The sequence below is a fragment of the Plectropomus leopardus genome, chromosome 10, assembly GCF_026936395.1.
Source record: "Plectropomus leopardus strain MGB_pleo_1.0 chromosome 10, ASM2693639v1, whole genome shotgun sequence".
Classification (NCBI taxonomy): Eukaryota; Metazoa; Chordata; class Actinopteri; order Perciformes; family Serranidae; genus Plectropomus; species Plectropomus leopardus.
The window spans coordinates 35676852-35691416 of NC_142185.1; the positions used below are offsets into that span (position 1 = coordinate 35676852).

The following is a 14565-nucleotide window of genomic DNA, read 5'->3' on the forward strand; positions in this document are numbered from 1 at the left end:
CATTGTTCGGACCCCGGCGCTCCGACAGGGAGGAAAACTGAAGATACGAGTTTGGTTTTGATCCAGTTCAGTAAATATAGTTCTTCATTCAATCCTCCGGGTGACCCGAACGCCCGTAAAACATTTAATGACACTCCATCCTGAATTTAACGAACAGTTTGAAATCAGGATTGATGTCAGTTTTCTTGTACAGCTTTCGGGCTCCTTTAACAGACGTTTAAAGCTCCGAGAGCTGAGACAGTTGGTACGAGATGAACGTGGAAACGCCGACAAGAAAACGTTCAGAAAAAAAGTTTGAAATGAGAGAGAGATTTCTTACCCATGCTCCTTTAGGGCGCCAAACATTACAATCAGCTCCACCCAATCAACACCACCCAGTCAGCACCACCCAGTCAGCACTGCCGAATCAACACCACCCAATCAGCACCAGCCAATCAACACCGCCCAGTCAGTACCACCCAGTCAGCACCACCCAGTCAGCACCGCCCAATCAATCAGCACCACCCAGTCAGCACCAGCCAATCAACACCGCCCAGTCAGCACCGCCCAATCAATCAGCACCACCCAATCAACACTATCCGATCAATCAGCACCACCCAGTCAGCACCCCCTAATCAACATCACCCATTCAGCACCATCCAATCAGCACCACCCAATCAGTACACCCCAATCAGCACCCCCCAATCAACACTGCCTTATCAGCACCATCCAGTCAGCACCAATCATAACTTGGCTTTGGTAAAAATAATTAGAAGTTAATATATTTTATGTAGGATATATATACATATAAATATATATTTTACATTTTTAAAAACCTTTTTCCTTGCATACCAATCAATACTAACCTGGCTTTAGTAAAAAGTATTCTAAGTTAATAATAATTAAAGAAAGAAATAGGTGGTGGAAGACAATAAATAGTTAAAGAAATAGATAATGAAAAATATAAGATGGGGGAGAAAACATAGATGATGTAAAAAATGTTGGGTGCTGGAAAAAAAAGTTTCTGTCAACACGTGTTAGTGTTCTTCCGAGAAACGCTACGAAGGATCGCACGACGGCCCGACTTTGGTAAAACTGAAAATAAATCCAGCAGAGCTGCAGATGTAAATAAAGACAGTTCTTGTTTATTGACTCATAAAACATCCTTCAAACAATAAACCCATTCAAGGGAAGGTCTCTGTACAACGCTTACTAAGCAGTTTTATTTATATAGAAAACGTACGAGGGGCCGAGCTTAAAATCACACGGCTCCTTCAAATTTGATGGCAGGTACTCTGGAAAAAAAATTACAGCATTCCATCAACAAATATTTTCAAGCAATAAATATGCATTTATAAATAGTGTAAATTTACATAAAAAAAGAAAAAAACAAATTAAAGTTCACTCTTTTGTCTATGTGCAACCCTTTTTCTCTGTGAATTGGCTGTTTGTCTACAAATGACCCCCCCCACCCCGAAATAATCGTCATCGTTCCAGCAAAATCAGCTGATTTTTTTTAAAAATGGGGAAATGTTGCAAAGAATGCGTCACTCAACTTTTCACATTACAAATCTGTTTTTTTTAAATCTTCCTGAACGAGGACGAGGAGGAGGAGTCTACCTAACATACAAAAACCAGCTATGCTAATGACTCGTCTCATGAGGGGGGACGGGGGGGACGGGGGGACAAAGCTCTAGTGTCGACCCACAAACAGAAGACAAAAATGGGAAAAGAAATCCAGTCAGTAGTCTTTGTGTGACCATGTTGCCAGTTAAAACATAATATGTACAAAACGTTAATTCATGTTGTTGTTGATGGGGTTTTGCGTGTTCGGTGGTTGAAGTCCAGCAGGAGAACAGTCTGGTCGTGACGACAGGAGGAGCCGCCGCCCCCCTCCAGTCCACCGGGGGGCGACGCGCCTCTCTGAGCAGGTTGCATAGACACACAGCTTTTCACGCAGCTGCCGTTTGGGAGAGCTACAGAGCGCCGTTTGAGGACTGCCGGCTTTCTTCCTGAATATCAGAAAATAAACAAAAAGAGGTTTCCGGAGAGTTTTCCGATTGGAGTCCGTCGTGGTTTCTGACTGTCCTCAGAACAACAGTGTTACCATCAAGACGAGGAAGGCAGCGGACTCGCCTGGAGACACACAGACGGAGAACACACTCAGACTGGACTCTGGCGTCTAACTGGACATCATTAAAGGGACAGCGTGGTGTTTTTTAAGTGGCGTTGTATGAAGGCAGCAGCTGAATAACCTCCGAAAAAAACAGCCTAATATCAGTTTAGAGGGACGATTCAACCTCGAGTCAAACACATATTTTGCGTCTCACCTGTAGTGATGTTTACTGATTAGATTCTGAGTTTACTCAGAATAAATAACTGGTCACAGCAGCAGCGCCCGTGTCCTGCAGGGACAAATGTTTCTGTCATCGGAGTCCGGAGGATTTGAGGACAGCACGGGGACGTTAACGCTTCAGAAAAGACTCTTTCAGCAAGATGCTGTTGTTGTTTACTTTTGTGAGTATTTATATTGTTATTATTATGATGATCAATATTACTATTAGTGGTAGAAATTTTGGGGAAGTGGAACAGACGTGATAGATATGTAAATGTACATGGATCACTTTTTATCATCTGTTGTTGCATTCTTTTTTTTCTTTTACTTTTTTATGTTCAAAATAAACTTCAATCAATAAAGCGGCTAAAATATTAAAAATATAGTGAAAATGAAACGGAGGGTTAGATTAGCTGCTGCACACAGCGGGACGTTGGACACGGACTTCATACAACCTCACTTCAAAACGTCCACGCTGTCACCTGAAACCGATTTCCCCGTTTAAATGACAGCAGGCGGTTTGGGGATACTTACGAGGGTGAACTGGTCGTAAACCTGCATGAGGTCCTCTATCTTGTACTGCTCTAGCACCACAAAGTTGTCCAGGTTCGTGCTCCCCCTGCGGGCGCAGTCCTGGCAGTGCACCACGTACGTTTTCCTGCTGTTGCTCTCGGTGGTCACAAACAGCAGGTCGAACACCTCCACCTGCGCCAGAGGGACACGAGAGGGGTTCATTCACGCAGCACCAACACAGCAGACAGAAGGACGCTCTACGCGTGGCCCACGGGCCACATCTGGCCCCTGACAGGGTGCCGGGTGGCCCCCAACTATTTTACAATTCACAAAGTGATTCACACGGGGAATAGTTTTTGTGCTTTTAGTACAAATAAAGTGTCAGAAAGATTAAAACAGCATCAAAACAGAGCTTGTTTATAAAAAGTGCCAGTGGAGGATCCCCCACACCCCCGACAGAGGACACAGCTAAGACCCTAATGTCCTAAAGTCCTATAAATGTCCCAAAATCTGAGAAATGTCCTAAAATCTGAGAAACTTCCTAAAATATAAGAAACATTAGAAAATCTGATAAAATGTCCTAAAATACTAGAAAACCTCTTCAGATCCCAGAATGGTCCTAAAAAGTCCTACAATCCTAAAAAGTCCTAAATTCTGAGAAATGTCCTGAAATCTTAGAAATGTCCTCTAGTCCCAGAAACACCCCAAACCCTAGAAACAGGCACAGATCCGCTGTGCGTGGCCCCTGGACTCTCGTCATTTTGCTTTCATGTCTTGGTTTTCGGGGCCTCACCTCACAGATGCTGCAGTAGTGAGCCGGCTCGCTCTGCGTCCTCCCGTGCCAAACCAGCTGTTTCCCAGCAGCCAACAGCAGCTCCCGCTGCATCTGACACTGTTTCAGAGTCCGTAACAAACAATACCTGAAACACACACACACACACACACACACACACAGCAGGTGAGCACAGGGTAACACACAGACACACACAAACACACAGAAACACACACACACACACACACACACACACAGACAGACAGACAGACAGACAGACAGACAGACAGACAGACAGACACACACACACAGCAAGTGAGCACAGGGTAACACACAGACACACAGACACACACACACACACAGACAGACAGACAGACAGACAGACAGACACACAGACGCAGACACACAGACACACACACACACACACACACACACACAGAGACACACACACACACACACACACACACACACACACACACACACACACACACAGACGCAGACACACAGACACGCACACTCACACACACTCACACACACACACACACACACACACACACACACACACACACACACACACACACACACACACACACACACACACAGACACACACACACACAGAATCGTCCTCACTTGATCATCTCAAAGAGCCGGTGGTCGGACACTTTGATGTTCCTCGCCATGTTCCAGGAGAGGTGGATCATGGGAACGATGGATTTGACGCTCTGCAGCTTGTTCCACTCGTATCGCTCCACTGCCAGCTTGTACTGGTGCGCTGAGGACGAACACGGAGGAAACGGTCATTTAACCCCGTAAAACCTGGAGAAACGTCACTGTTCTTCTGCTGCTTTCAGTCAAACTTTCACAAGTATTTAAAACTTTAAACCCAATTTAATCTCTTAAAAAAACACGGAAAAAAGGCGACGAGAAACCTGGTGAGAAATGTTCAAGACACTGCAAGAAATTAATTTTTTTTAAAAAAAACTAGCGAAATTGTCTTGAGAAAAAAGGGAAAATATATTTATAATTATTGTAATTACAGATTTAAAGTTGTTACAAAATAATTACACATTATATAAAATATTATTTGTTCCTTTTTATATGTATATTCTCCTTTTTTCTTTTAATCTTAGTTTAAAAAAACCTAAGTCAGTATTGCTCAGCTTTTACAGGGCTGAAGGGTGATTATGTCAAAATAAAATTATGTTTTAAAAAAAAATTATGTTATACAAGAAAAGTCTTATAACTCTGAAGTATTGTTTCCATGTCATTTCCTTGGGTTTTTTTTTTCATTTTTTTAAAACTATTTTTGGGGTAATTTTCTTTCACCTTTTACAAAAAAATCTTGCCAATTTTTGAGCAATTTCTTGTTCCGTCGCTCGTTTCCTTTTCCTGAGTTTTTGAAAGAAAGCAGACTTTCAAAGGGTTAACCCTCTGAACGACCATGTGAAATACCGCGTTCGCTCAGCAGGTGAGGTCACATAAGGTCACGATGTGATGACGGGGAAAACAAAAAATATACTAAAATGATGTTCTTATTATATTACAGTTCTTATTCTGGATCAGTTTTAACCCTTTAGGGCCCGTTTTAATATTACACACACTCGCATCGCTCTGCACACAAAATGCACAATCAAGCTTTAAAATATTACACATTAATCCTGTTTTCTACTTTCATTGAGGTAATTTTTTAACCTAAATCGGTTCTAATCAAAAGAATCAAATAATCATTAACTTTCAGAATTTTAACCCTTTTAATGCTTTTGTCATGGTTTTTGTCATGATGCCGCTTTGTTTTTAGAATTTTAAAAAAAACACAAAAAATGAATTATGTTCCACATACTACATGCAACATAGACTTTTTTATTTTTATTTTTATTCTCACAGTCTGGGATATGTCAATGATTAGGCTCATAACGGGATTTATTCCCGTTTCTCACCTGTGAGGGGTCCGACGTTCCACGCGATGTTGTTGCACCAGCCGATGGCCTGAACCCAGTGGATGGTGCCCGTGTTGAGCCACACCAGGTCCCCCGGACGCTGGATGAACCGGTAAACGGGCACGTTGGTCTCGTACAGGTCCTCCAGGTTGGGCCACCAGGAGCCCATCAGGAAGTTGATGTTGTTCCTGCGAGAGGAGGAGAAACACGTCGTCAGCGTCGACTCTGGAGGTCAGACGGTAAAAAAATCGCTCATTTCTGGAGACGTACTTTTCGCAGAAGTCGTTGATGACGCCCCAGTACGTCTCAGGCACGGCGAACCACTCACAGTCCCCGGGGCCGATGTTGATGTTAACGGAGCAGAAGTTGTTGTTCTCTTGGTGACCTACACACACACACACACACACACACACACACACACACACACACACACTCACACACACACACACACACACACACACACACACACACACACACACACACACACACACACAAATGGTTGTGGTTTAAAACATTTTGATTTTTTCTTTCATAAAAAAATCTCTCTCTCTCTATATATATATATACACAAAAAAATTTATATAGATTTTTTTTTTTTTAAATAATGAATTCAGAACAAGTTTAGATGTGAATATGTAATTATTACTTAGGGACTGTTTGTTATTTATTGAGGGGGGGTACAGAAAGGGGGAGGCATATCAAGTAATTTTTTATTTTTGTTTAGCGGAGGGGTGTACAACTTTAAATGCCTGTATTCTTATTTATTTTATCACACATTTTTAAAGAAACACACTTCAGTAGACATGTTAAAAAAACATTTTTTGTTTTTAATTTTTTTTTCTTAAAAAAGAAATCGCCATTAATTAAAAAATACTGGCAATTTAGAAATCAATTATTAGAAAATTTTAAGAAAATGTTGGCATTTACATTTTTTATCAGAACCAGGAACTGTAAAAACAGAAATTATCACTGGATTTTCAAATTTATTATAATCCTTGAACATGTTTTCCAAAACTTTTCCAGTCTGAACCTGTATACTGACAGAGTGAGACAGATACAGACGACAGCGGTATGTATTTGTGTGTGTGTGTGTGTGTGTGTGTGTGTGTGTGTGTGTGTGTGTGTGTGTACCTGGTGTCCTGCTCCCCGGCACCTTCATGTAGAGCTGGACGGTGTTCATGCCCAGGATGGTGTGTCCGACGTGGCTGAGCAGGTTACCGGCTGACACCACGCGGGCAAACGCAGGCAGTTTAGACAACTCCTGAAGCTGCTGCTTCCACCTGGAGGTCAAAGGTCACACATGAGGAGCTGAGCAGATTTTACACAGAGATCCAAAACACACAAACAAATGCTGGCAAAAAAAAAAAAGAAAAAAGAAAAGAAGGCAGCGAACAGAACATGGACCAAAAGTCAGCAACAATGATTAAAAATGGTAAACTAAAAATACCTGATAATGTGGAGGGAAAAAAAAAAGACGAAAAAAATTCAAAAAGCAAAAACAGAATTTTTGTAAAAAAAAGTAAAAACAGGAAAATAAATTTTAAAAAGCAAAAACGGAATATTTTAAATATAAAGGTAATATAATTACAGTTTTCAGGACTTTTTTGTTGCATTTTTTTTTATGATTTTCTGATAATCCTCTCCTCTTTTTAAAACTATTTTTAAGGTAAATTTCTCATGTTTCGCAAATTTCTTGTCAAGCTGGTCTTTTTTTGGTGCTGCAGTGCATTGAAAATGCTCTCTATATTCTTTATATTTTAATAAAGAAACAGAAATACACATCCCTAATAAAAGTCACTTTATTCCCTTTTCCCAGCTAGAGACTGCATAATGTAAATCAGAAGATGTGTGAAGTTTTACGCAGCCGGATGTTTGGTTAAAACAGATCACTCACTTCTTCTCATCGGAGAGGTCGATGTTGGTGCCAAACTTTATGTGTTTGAAAGGTCCTTTCCTCCGCCGCATCGCGCTGAAAGAGCAGCAGAGTTTATGTCGTTAGCGACAGAAAAACTCAGAATTTAGACGTGAAGAAGGAGAGAAAACTCACCTGTCTGAGGAACCTGCTTCTGCATCCATCTCCTTCTTCTTCTCATTCTCCTCCTGTCGAAAATAAAAAGTGTCACACTTAATGGAAACGTATCGAGAAAGTCTTCAGAATCGGCTAAATTTAGCAAAGTTTTCCGGTAAAAATTCCTCTTGTATTATTTCAGGTCACATGATCCATCTCTGATAACCTGTATGTGTGCATCACATGGAAATAACACGCCATTCACAGGTTTTGTGACACGCTTTGGTTCTACTGATGTTATTGTTATAGTATTTTTTCATTTAATTTCATCTTGGTTTCTTTATTAATTATAAGTGCATTATTATAATCACTGGAGTGTATCCTTATTTTTTATGTCATTATTATTATTATTATTATTTTGTTTTTATTTTTTTGTGTTATTTTTTATTGTATTATATTTTATCTTTTTTTTAATTTTATGATTATTATATTATTATTATTTTATTTTACTTTACTTCTTGGGGTATTGCACCTGGACCACAATACATCCGATGTGACAGGGTTTGAGGTGGGTAAGGGGTTAATCCAGGATGTGCTGGGTGGGTGTGTGGGTTTTGTTGTTACTAATGATGATCAAATTTCACAAATAAATAAATACACAAATAAACATTGGTTCAACTGTGGTTCATCTGTTGCAAAGATCAGTTTTCCTGCACGTCTGCAGTGTTTGGGTTTAGTTAATTTAAAAATGGACAGTGTAAATTAATAAATACATAAATTATAAAAAATGCCAGAATAAGCCAGGAGGCTACTTTTGACTTCTTTAAACACAACAGCAGGAGAAGAGGAAAAATAAATGAATACAAAAAAATAAAAAATAAAAAAAAACAAACCAAAGAGGAAAGAAGTTGGAATTTAAAGACTGGAAAAGAATATACAAATTATGAATGAATGAATTATTATTAATAAAAACACTGTTAGTGGCAGTGACATATATAGAACACATGCAGATTACAGCATCACAGAGAGTTTAGTGCTGACGAGTATCTGTCATCCATTTTTAACTGGTTACTGAAAGATCTGTGAACTGTGTGTGTGTGTGTGTGTGTGGTCTCTCCCACTGACCCGCAGAGACTCCTGGAAGGACGAGGCCTGGTACTGGGCGTATTTGATGATGGTGGTGTGGGAGCGGCTGCTCTCGCAGCGCCACATCTTCCTGCTGCCGCTGGGGTCCCAGTTCTCGTCGGTGGGCTGAGCCAGCTGAGTCCGCACCTCCACCAGGTGGTCGGGGTTGGCCTCCACCAGGGTCTTAGTGGAGAAGAGGCCCAAATCTGAGGGCGATGGGAAGGAAGAGCAGAGTGCAGGAAAAAGAGCAGTTAGAGGGAAGTATTTTCTTTTCTTTTTTAAATTTCATTTTTATTTTGGAAGTGCAGTGTAATCACATCCATAGTCAATAAATATTATTATACAAATGATACAAAAACTTTTTTTTTAGTCATAAGCAACATAAAAAAACAGGAACAAACTAGTCTATTTTTTTCAGTTTTCGGGGAATGACGATGAAAAAATAGCCACAACAATACTTTACTCGTCCAGAGAGGGAGAGATAAAGGCTAAAATAAAATAAATAAAATACTCGCAGCAGTCTTACTTTGTTACAGAAGGATTCGTTAATAAAAGTGCTGTAAACAGAGAGTTTGTTTGTGTTTGGGTCATAACTGACTGAAAAGAAAAAGGTTAGATGGATAAAATAAAGTATTGATCTTTTATTTGATTTATTTTATTACTTTGATGTTTGTTATATTAGTTTACTATTAATTTTCAGACCCAATTTATTATTTCCTTATTTTGGTTCATTTATAATCTGTTATATTATTATTATTATTATTATTATTATTGTTGTTGTTGTTGTTGCCTTTGTGCATTTTATTTTCTGTGTCTATGAGGGGATATATATATATATATATATATATATATATGTTTGTACATGTTTGATTGAATTGAAATACAATTGAAATTTCAATGAAGATGTTTTAAAAAAATTAATATTCATTGCTGTGATGTTCATGTCTTGTGACATTGACAGCAGTCACTGGTTAATATAAACCTGCAAATTGTGTCGAAAATCAATTAAAACAATTGGTCAAATAAATAAAAAAATAAATAAATAAATGAAATGAAATAAATAATAAAAAGAGTAAAGTAATTATCTAAAAAAGTCAGGTCTTAGTGGTTTGACACATCACAACCACAGTTGTATAAAAATGTCCAAAGTATGATTGTCAAAGAATACCTGAAAGATTTTTTTTAAATTCATGATTGCATTTTAAAACATTTCTTTTTATATTTACATAGAACATGATTTTGATGTATTTTCTCATCGTTATTCTGACTGAGGGAGAAGACGACATTAAAACTGTCGGTGTGTCGTCAGTAGAGCAGCACGGTGAGAGGGTCGGATGTGGGCTGTGTGTGTTTCCATGTTTTTTTTTGTCTTATTGTAACTTTGGCTACAAAACTCCTTAACACATAAACAATCTGTCAGATTAGATTATTATATAAGAGGGCAGCACGTCTTTATTATAGTAGAGCAGATGTTTGTAAGTTCTTGGCAAAGCCGAGCTGTTTTCTCAGCAGCAAACACGTGCAGTAACATTTTACACTTGCAGGTGGTGCTGTTGTCATACATGTCAGATTTTCTCACACACACACACACACACACACACACACACACACACACACACACACACACACACACACACACACACACACACACACACACACACACACACACACACACACACTCGCAGAGACACACCCACAGAGCCACGTGAGACAGAAAACATCCAGCTGCACACACTCACAGCTGCTGTCACTGTTGTCATGTTCAATAAATAAATAAATAAAATATACAAGTCACACACATCGAGATGCTCGTAACTCTAACATCCTCTCTGCAGAGTGGAGTGCACGTGTTTTGCAGCAGGTACCTAGTTTGAGCGCTCCAGCCAGCCCTCTGATGACGGTGACCGGGTTGGCGGGGTTGGTGCAGAACTGGTGCAGGGGAGGGAAGAAGGCGTCCCTCTTGTTTTCGAGCTGTACGTCAGAGAGGAGACACAGGAGCGGTCAGCGGGACTCCAGACTTACCGGCAGAATCAACAGATTACAGAGGAGCTGACGACCAGTGTTTGTATTTGGTAGCCAGGATAGTGTTTCTGTAACATCACACACAAAACATGATGAATACTTGTCCTTGTAAGGCGCGGCTGCACTCACATAAATGCTGGGTGTCGGGGGGTTGAGTTTGTCCTTTGGCAGCGGAGGAGACGGAGCGCGTGGGGGTCGTGGCGGGGGACATTTGTCCAGGAGGATGCTGCTCGTCGACAGGCCGTTCTTCCCGAGGTTCCTGCAGAGAGAGCGGTCGCTTTATCAGCTCAGGTAAAAGCAATAAACGACTAAACAATTATTTTATTTAACCTTCATTTAACCAGAAAAACGTTGAGATGAAAAATCTCTTTTTCAAGAGTGTCCTGACAAAAACAGACAGCAAGAAAAGTTACAGACATAAGAAAAGAAATACAAATAAAAACTCCAAAACAACAATATAAAACACACAAAAACATGTAAAATCTGCATTTATTCACTCAAACTTAAAATAGCATTTAAACAAAGTTTTGTGTTATATTCCAAATTCCAAATATTGACAAAAAGATTTGCATTTTTACTGTAAATGCATTCGGGTTCCAAATATTGATTATCGGTCTCTTTAATTAGTTCTGACTAATAAAAGAAGAGCGAACATCCCAACTTTTACAAACCGAGAGGTGTTCGATGCTGCATGCAGAGACTCTTCTGCAGCGTTTCCCAATGAGCATCACGTGATGTGAATGTGGCAGATGAGACGGCCCTGACCGAAAGTGAAGAGAGGATCCTGTCTGCTCCTCACGGGACTCAAAATCCACGCAGCTGCACACGCACGCATGCACGCACGCACGCACACACGCACGCATGCACGCACATGCGTACGCACGCTGCACTCCAATCTTTCTCAGCTCATGATGGTAAAGTCAAAGTTTTCATTCAATTCGGCCTCAAAGACACAAAGTGGCAGTTTTAATCCAAACGAGATGATGAATAAACTCAGCACGCGGCGCGAGGTCAGAATGTCACGACATTTTCCAAATGCAGCGGAGAATCAACACGTTACTCACGTCTGCACACGGTTTCACATCTGACGCATCTGCTGCTGCACTACTGCCAAAAACACTCAGTGTCACACCGCGTCGACTTCTTTAAATCGACAACTGGCCGATGTGTCAAGCGTGATGTACGTGCACGCACACGCACACGCACACACACACACACACGCCTTGTTCAATAACCCTAAATAACACAGCTTCTGATCTGTTAAACTTCTATTGTTAGTTGTAAACTGAACAGCAGCAGCCACAAAACATAAATGCATACTAAAACAAGACCAATGATCATTTTATAGGTTTCATTGAGAAACGCTGCAGTTTCAGATTACAGACATTTCCATGAACCATATTAAACTAAACTTTACTAAAACTAGAGTCAGCGCCTCGCTGCTGAATGTCATCAAATAGTCAAGTTTACATCCACGTCTGTCCAGACTCACGGAGCCGAGGAAGCTAACGCTTCAAATATATAAGATATATGTTCCAAAACACAGATGCCTCAGACACTCAGAGGACCTGTACACTCTTCCAGGTGGACACCCAAGATTTGTGTCTCCAGTTCTGTTCACCATAAACGTCTCACTCTTTGTTCCTGAGTTGTGGTGTTGAAAACTGGACAGAAAAGCGTTTGTGCAGAACATTACGAAGTGAAATTGAACTTCTGGATTTAAAATGTCATCTGGTCATCGTGCTTTTCTGTTAGACGTTTGTGTGAAATTTTGTCATAATTAGTGATGAATTCTCCATTAAACATGTTTTGTGAGGCCTCATTCAGCACGTTTTACGTGCTCTGTAAAGCTGTAATTACAGCTGGTTTATTTGTTTAAACAGACTAATGTCCTCGTCCCAGTATACAAGCACCGGGGGAGAGTCCATTTATTAACGCAAGTACATCTGACTGCTCCACAGCAGGTGGCGATGTGCCCCCTTTCAGCTCGTTGCTATTGGACCTTATTCCAGAGACTTATTACGTCACATTTCAAACAACTTAGCGGGCAGCAAAAGGGCTGCATCCCGAACATTTTGGTTTCTTTGCTGCTTCTTGTTTTCCATTTTCCCGGCTTTCTTCTACAAATTTCTGCTGCTCTGACCGAGTCGCACACATCAAAAGACTAAATCAGCCCCCAGCAGCATTATGGAGATGTGTTTGTTCGACTTAAAGAAATTCAGTTTAGTCCGATTTCAGTCAGACTAACATGTTTACATGTGTTTTAAAAGTCCAGTGAACTTACTGACTGTCTTTGACCTTCGAACGCCAAATTACAATCACTTCATCATTGAGTCCATGTGGACATTTGTGCAAAATCTGAAGGAATTCCCTTCAAGTGTTATTGAGAAACTGCATTTTCAAGAATGAGGCGGACGCACGGCCCCAGTGACCTCTGACCACTAAAATCTGTTTATTTTTGAGTCCAAGTGGACGTTTGTGCCAAATTTGAAGAAAAAACCTTCGGGGTGTCCCTGAGATTGTGCGTTCTCGAGAATGGAAACCTGAAAGCGTTCCTCTGGTGAAGGCTATCGCTCTCGCAGAGGCATAAAAACAGAAATACGGGATTAAAAACTGATCTCTCAGACCCACCAACAAGAAAGCTGACATGGCGCCGCGCCGGCGTCTTACCTGCACGCTTTGAGCACCTCACTGGAGCTGGGGTAGATGGAGACGGAGGACCAGGGAGCCAGACCGCCAGGGACACTGTGTCTCTGAGCTCCTGCAGAAGGCTCCACCTTCGTCGGGCTCTGGGAGTCCTCGGGCCCCTTCCCGTTGACGGTGGGCCCCTGGCTGTTGGACGGGCTGTTAAGGCAGGAGAGGCTGTTGGTGGCGTGCGGGTCTGCTGAGCGTGGAGAGGGCGTAGCGGTGGCTAAAAGTGGCGAGGACGCCGCCGACTGCTCTGACGTTGGCTTGGCGGCAGCGTGGAGACCCGGGTGGACGTTGTTGATTTTCTCTGAGGAAGGCCCTCCGTGGTTACTGTGGTTATTGTTGTCGTCGTTACTGGTAGTATTGGCTTTTCCCTTTAGCAAGGCTGAGAGCTGAGGATTGTCTGAACTGACCACGCCGGGGGCGGGAGAGCCGGGCTGAGCCGGGCTGGCCGAGCCGTCCGTCCCCCGCGGCTGGACGTGATTAGTCAGTCCCTGCGCGGGGGTGCTGCTGGGACTTAGGGGCGTCCCTGCGGAATGCCTGACGGCGGCCTCCGAACCTGATGGCAAAGTGGCGGCGGCGCCATTGCTGCCCCCTGAAGGCGTGGTGTCTTTGGTGTGGACCCCTGAGGTAGTAGCGGCATGGGGGGGCGAGGACAAGTGGTTGGGTGTGGTCTGGGGGGAGGTGGGGGACAAAGAGGAGGCTGAGGAGGAGGCAGTGCAGGGCCCGGAGGAATGTCCAACCTGATTCAGAATGCCAGAGGAAGAGAACGAGGTCTGAGGGGAGGAGGAAGAAGAGAAAGGGGGTTCTCCATTGGGACCTGCCGAATGTGAACCTGGACCTTTTTGAAGCCCCTGGACAGAGAGGAAGACCGAAAAATACACACAATGAAAAACACTAACATTTCAACATCAGAAACATTCACAAAGCTGTAAATTTTACTAAAAATAAGTCACACGCAGATACATCATCATCACAACTAATCTGGGACCATTTTATTCCCCGTCTCCGTGAATCAGTCGAGCGTCAGCTACAGTTTACATCCGTGTCTGAAATTGTCTGAGCTGATCACTACAGGGGGATTAAAGTCACTTTTAAAAGATCAAGAAAACAGCACTGAAGTCGCAGTCAATGTGATTTCGACTGTAATTCTCAGTGAAGTTGAAAATTGCACATTAATGTATT

At 41.7% G+C, this 14565-nt stretch overlaps 1 protein-coding gene across 3 annotated transcripts in view; it reads right to left on the reverse strand.

The window, feature by feature from the left end:
- Positions 1 to 1104: 1104 nt before the first annotated feature.
- The window catches only part of kdm6a (lysine (K)-specific demethylase 6A), a 54594-nt gene continuing 41133 nt past the window's right edge, over positions 1105 to 14565 (reverse strand). For all 3 annotated transcript variants that reach the window (XM_088083746.1, XM_088083745.1, XM_088083747.1), the window contains 13 exons: positions 13363 to 14234; positions 10822 to 10951; positions 10536 to 10641; positions 8671 to 8876; positions 7585 to 7637; positions 7432 to 7506; positions 6669 to 6817; positions 5808 to 5922; positions 5538 to 5725; positions 4231 to 4372; positions 3621 to 3747; positions 2849 to 3019; positions 1105 to 2115 (listed from right to left, as the gene is read on the reverse strand). In XM_088083746.1, coding sequence (XP_087939872.1) covers positions 2089 to 2115; positions 2849 to 3019; positions 3621 to 3747; positions 4231 to 4372; positions 5538 to 5725; positions 5808 to 5922; positions 6669 to 6817; positions 7432 to 7506; positions 7585 to 7637; positions 8671 to 8876; positions 10536 to 10641; positions 10822 to 10951; positions 13363 to 14234 — 2361 coding nt within the window. In that variant the 3' untranslated portion in view covers positions 1105 to 2088. The remainder of the gene's footprint in view (positions 2116 to 2848; positions 3020 to 3620; positions 3748 to 4230; positions 4373 to 5537; positions 5726 to 5807; positions 5923 to 6668; positions 6818 to 7431; positions 7507 to 7584; positions 7638 to 8670; positions 8877 to 10535; positions 10642 to 10821; positions 10952 to 13362; positions 14235 to 14565) is intronic.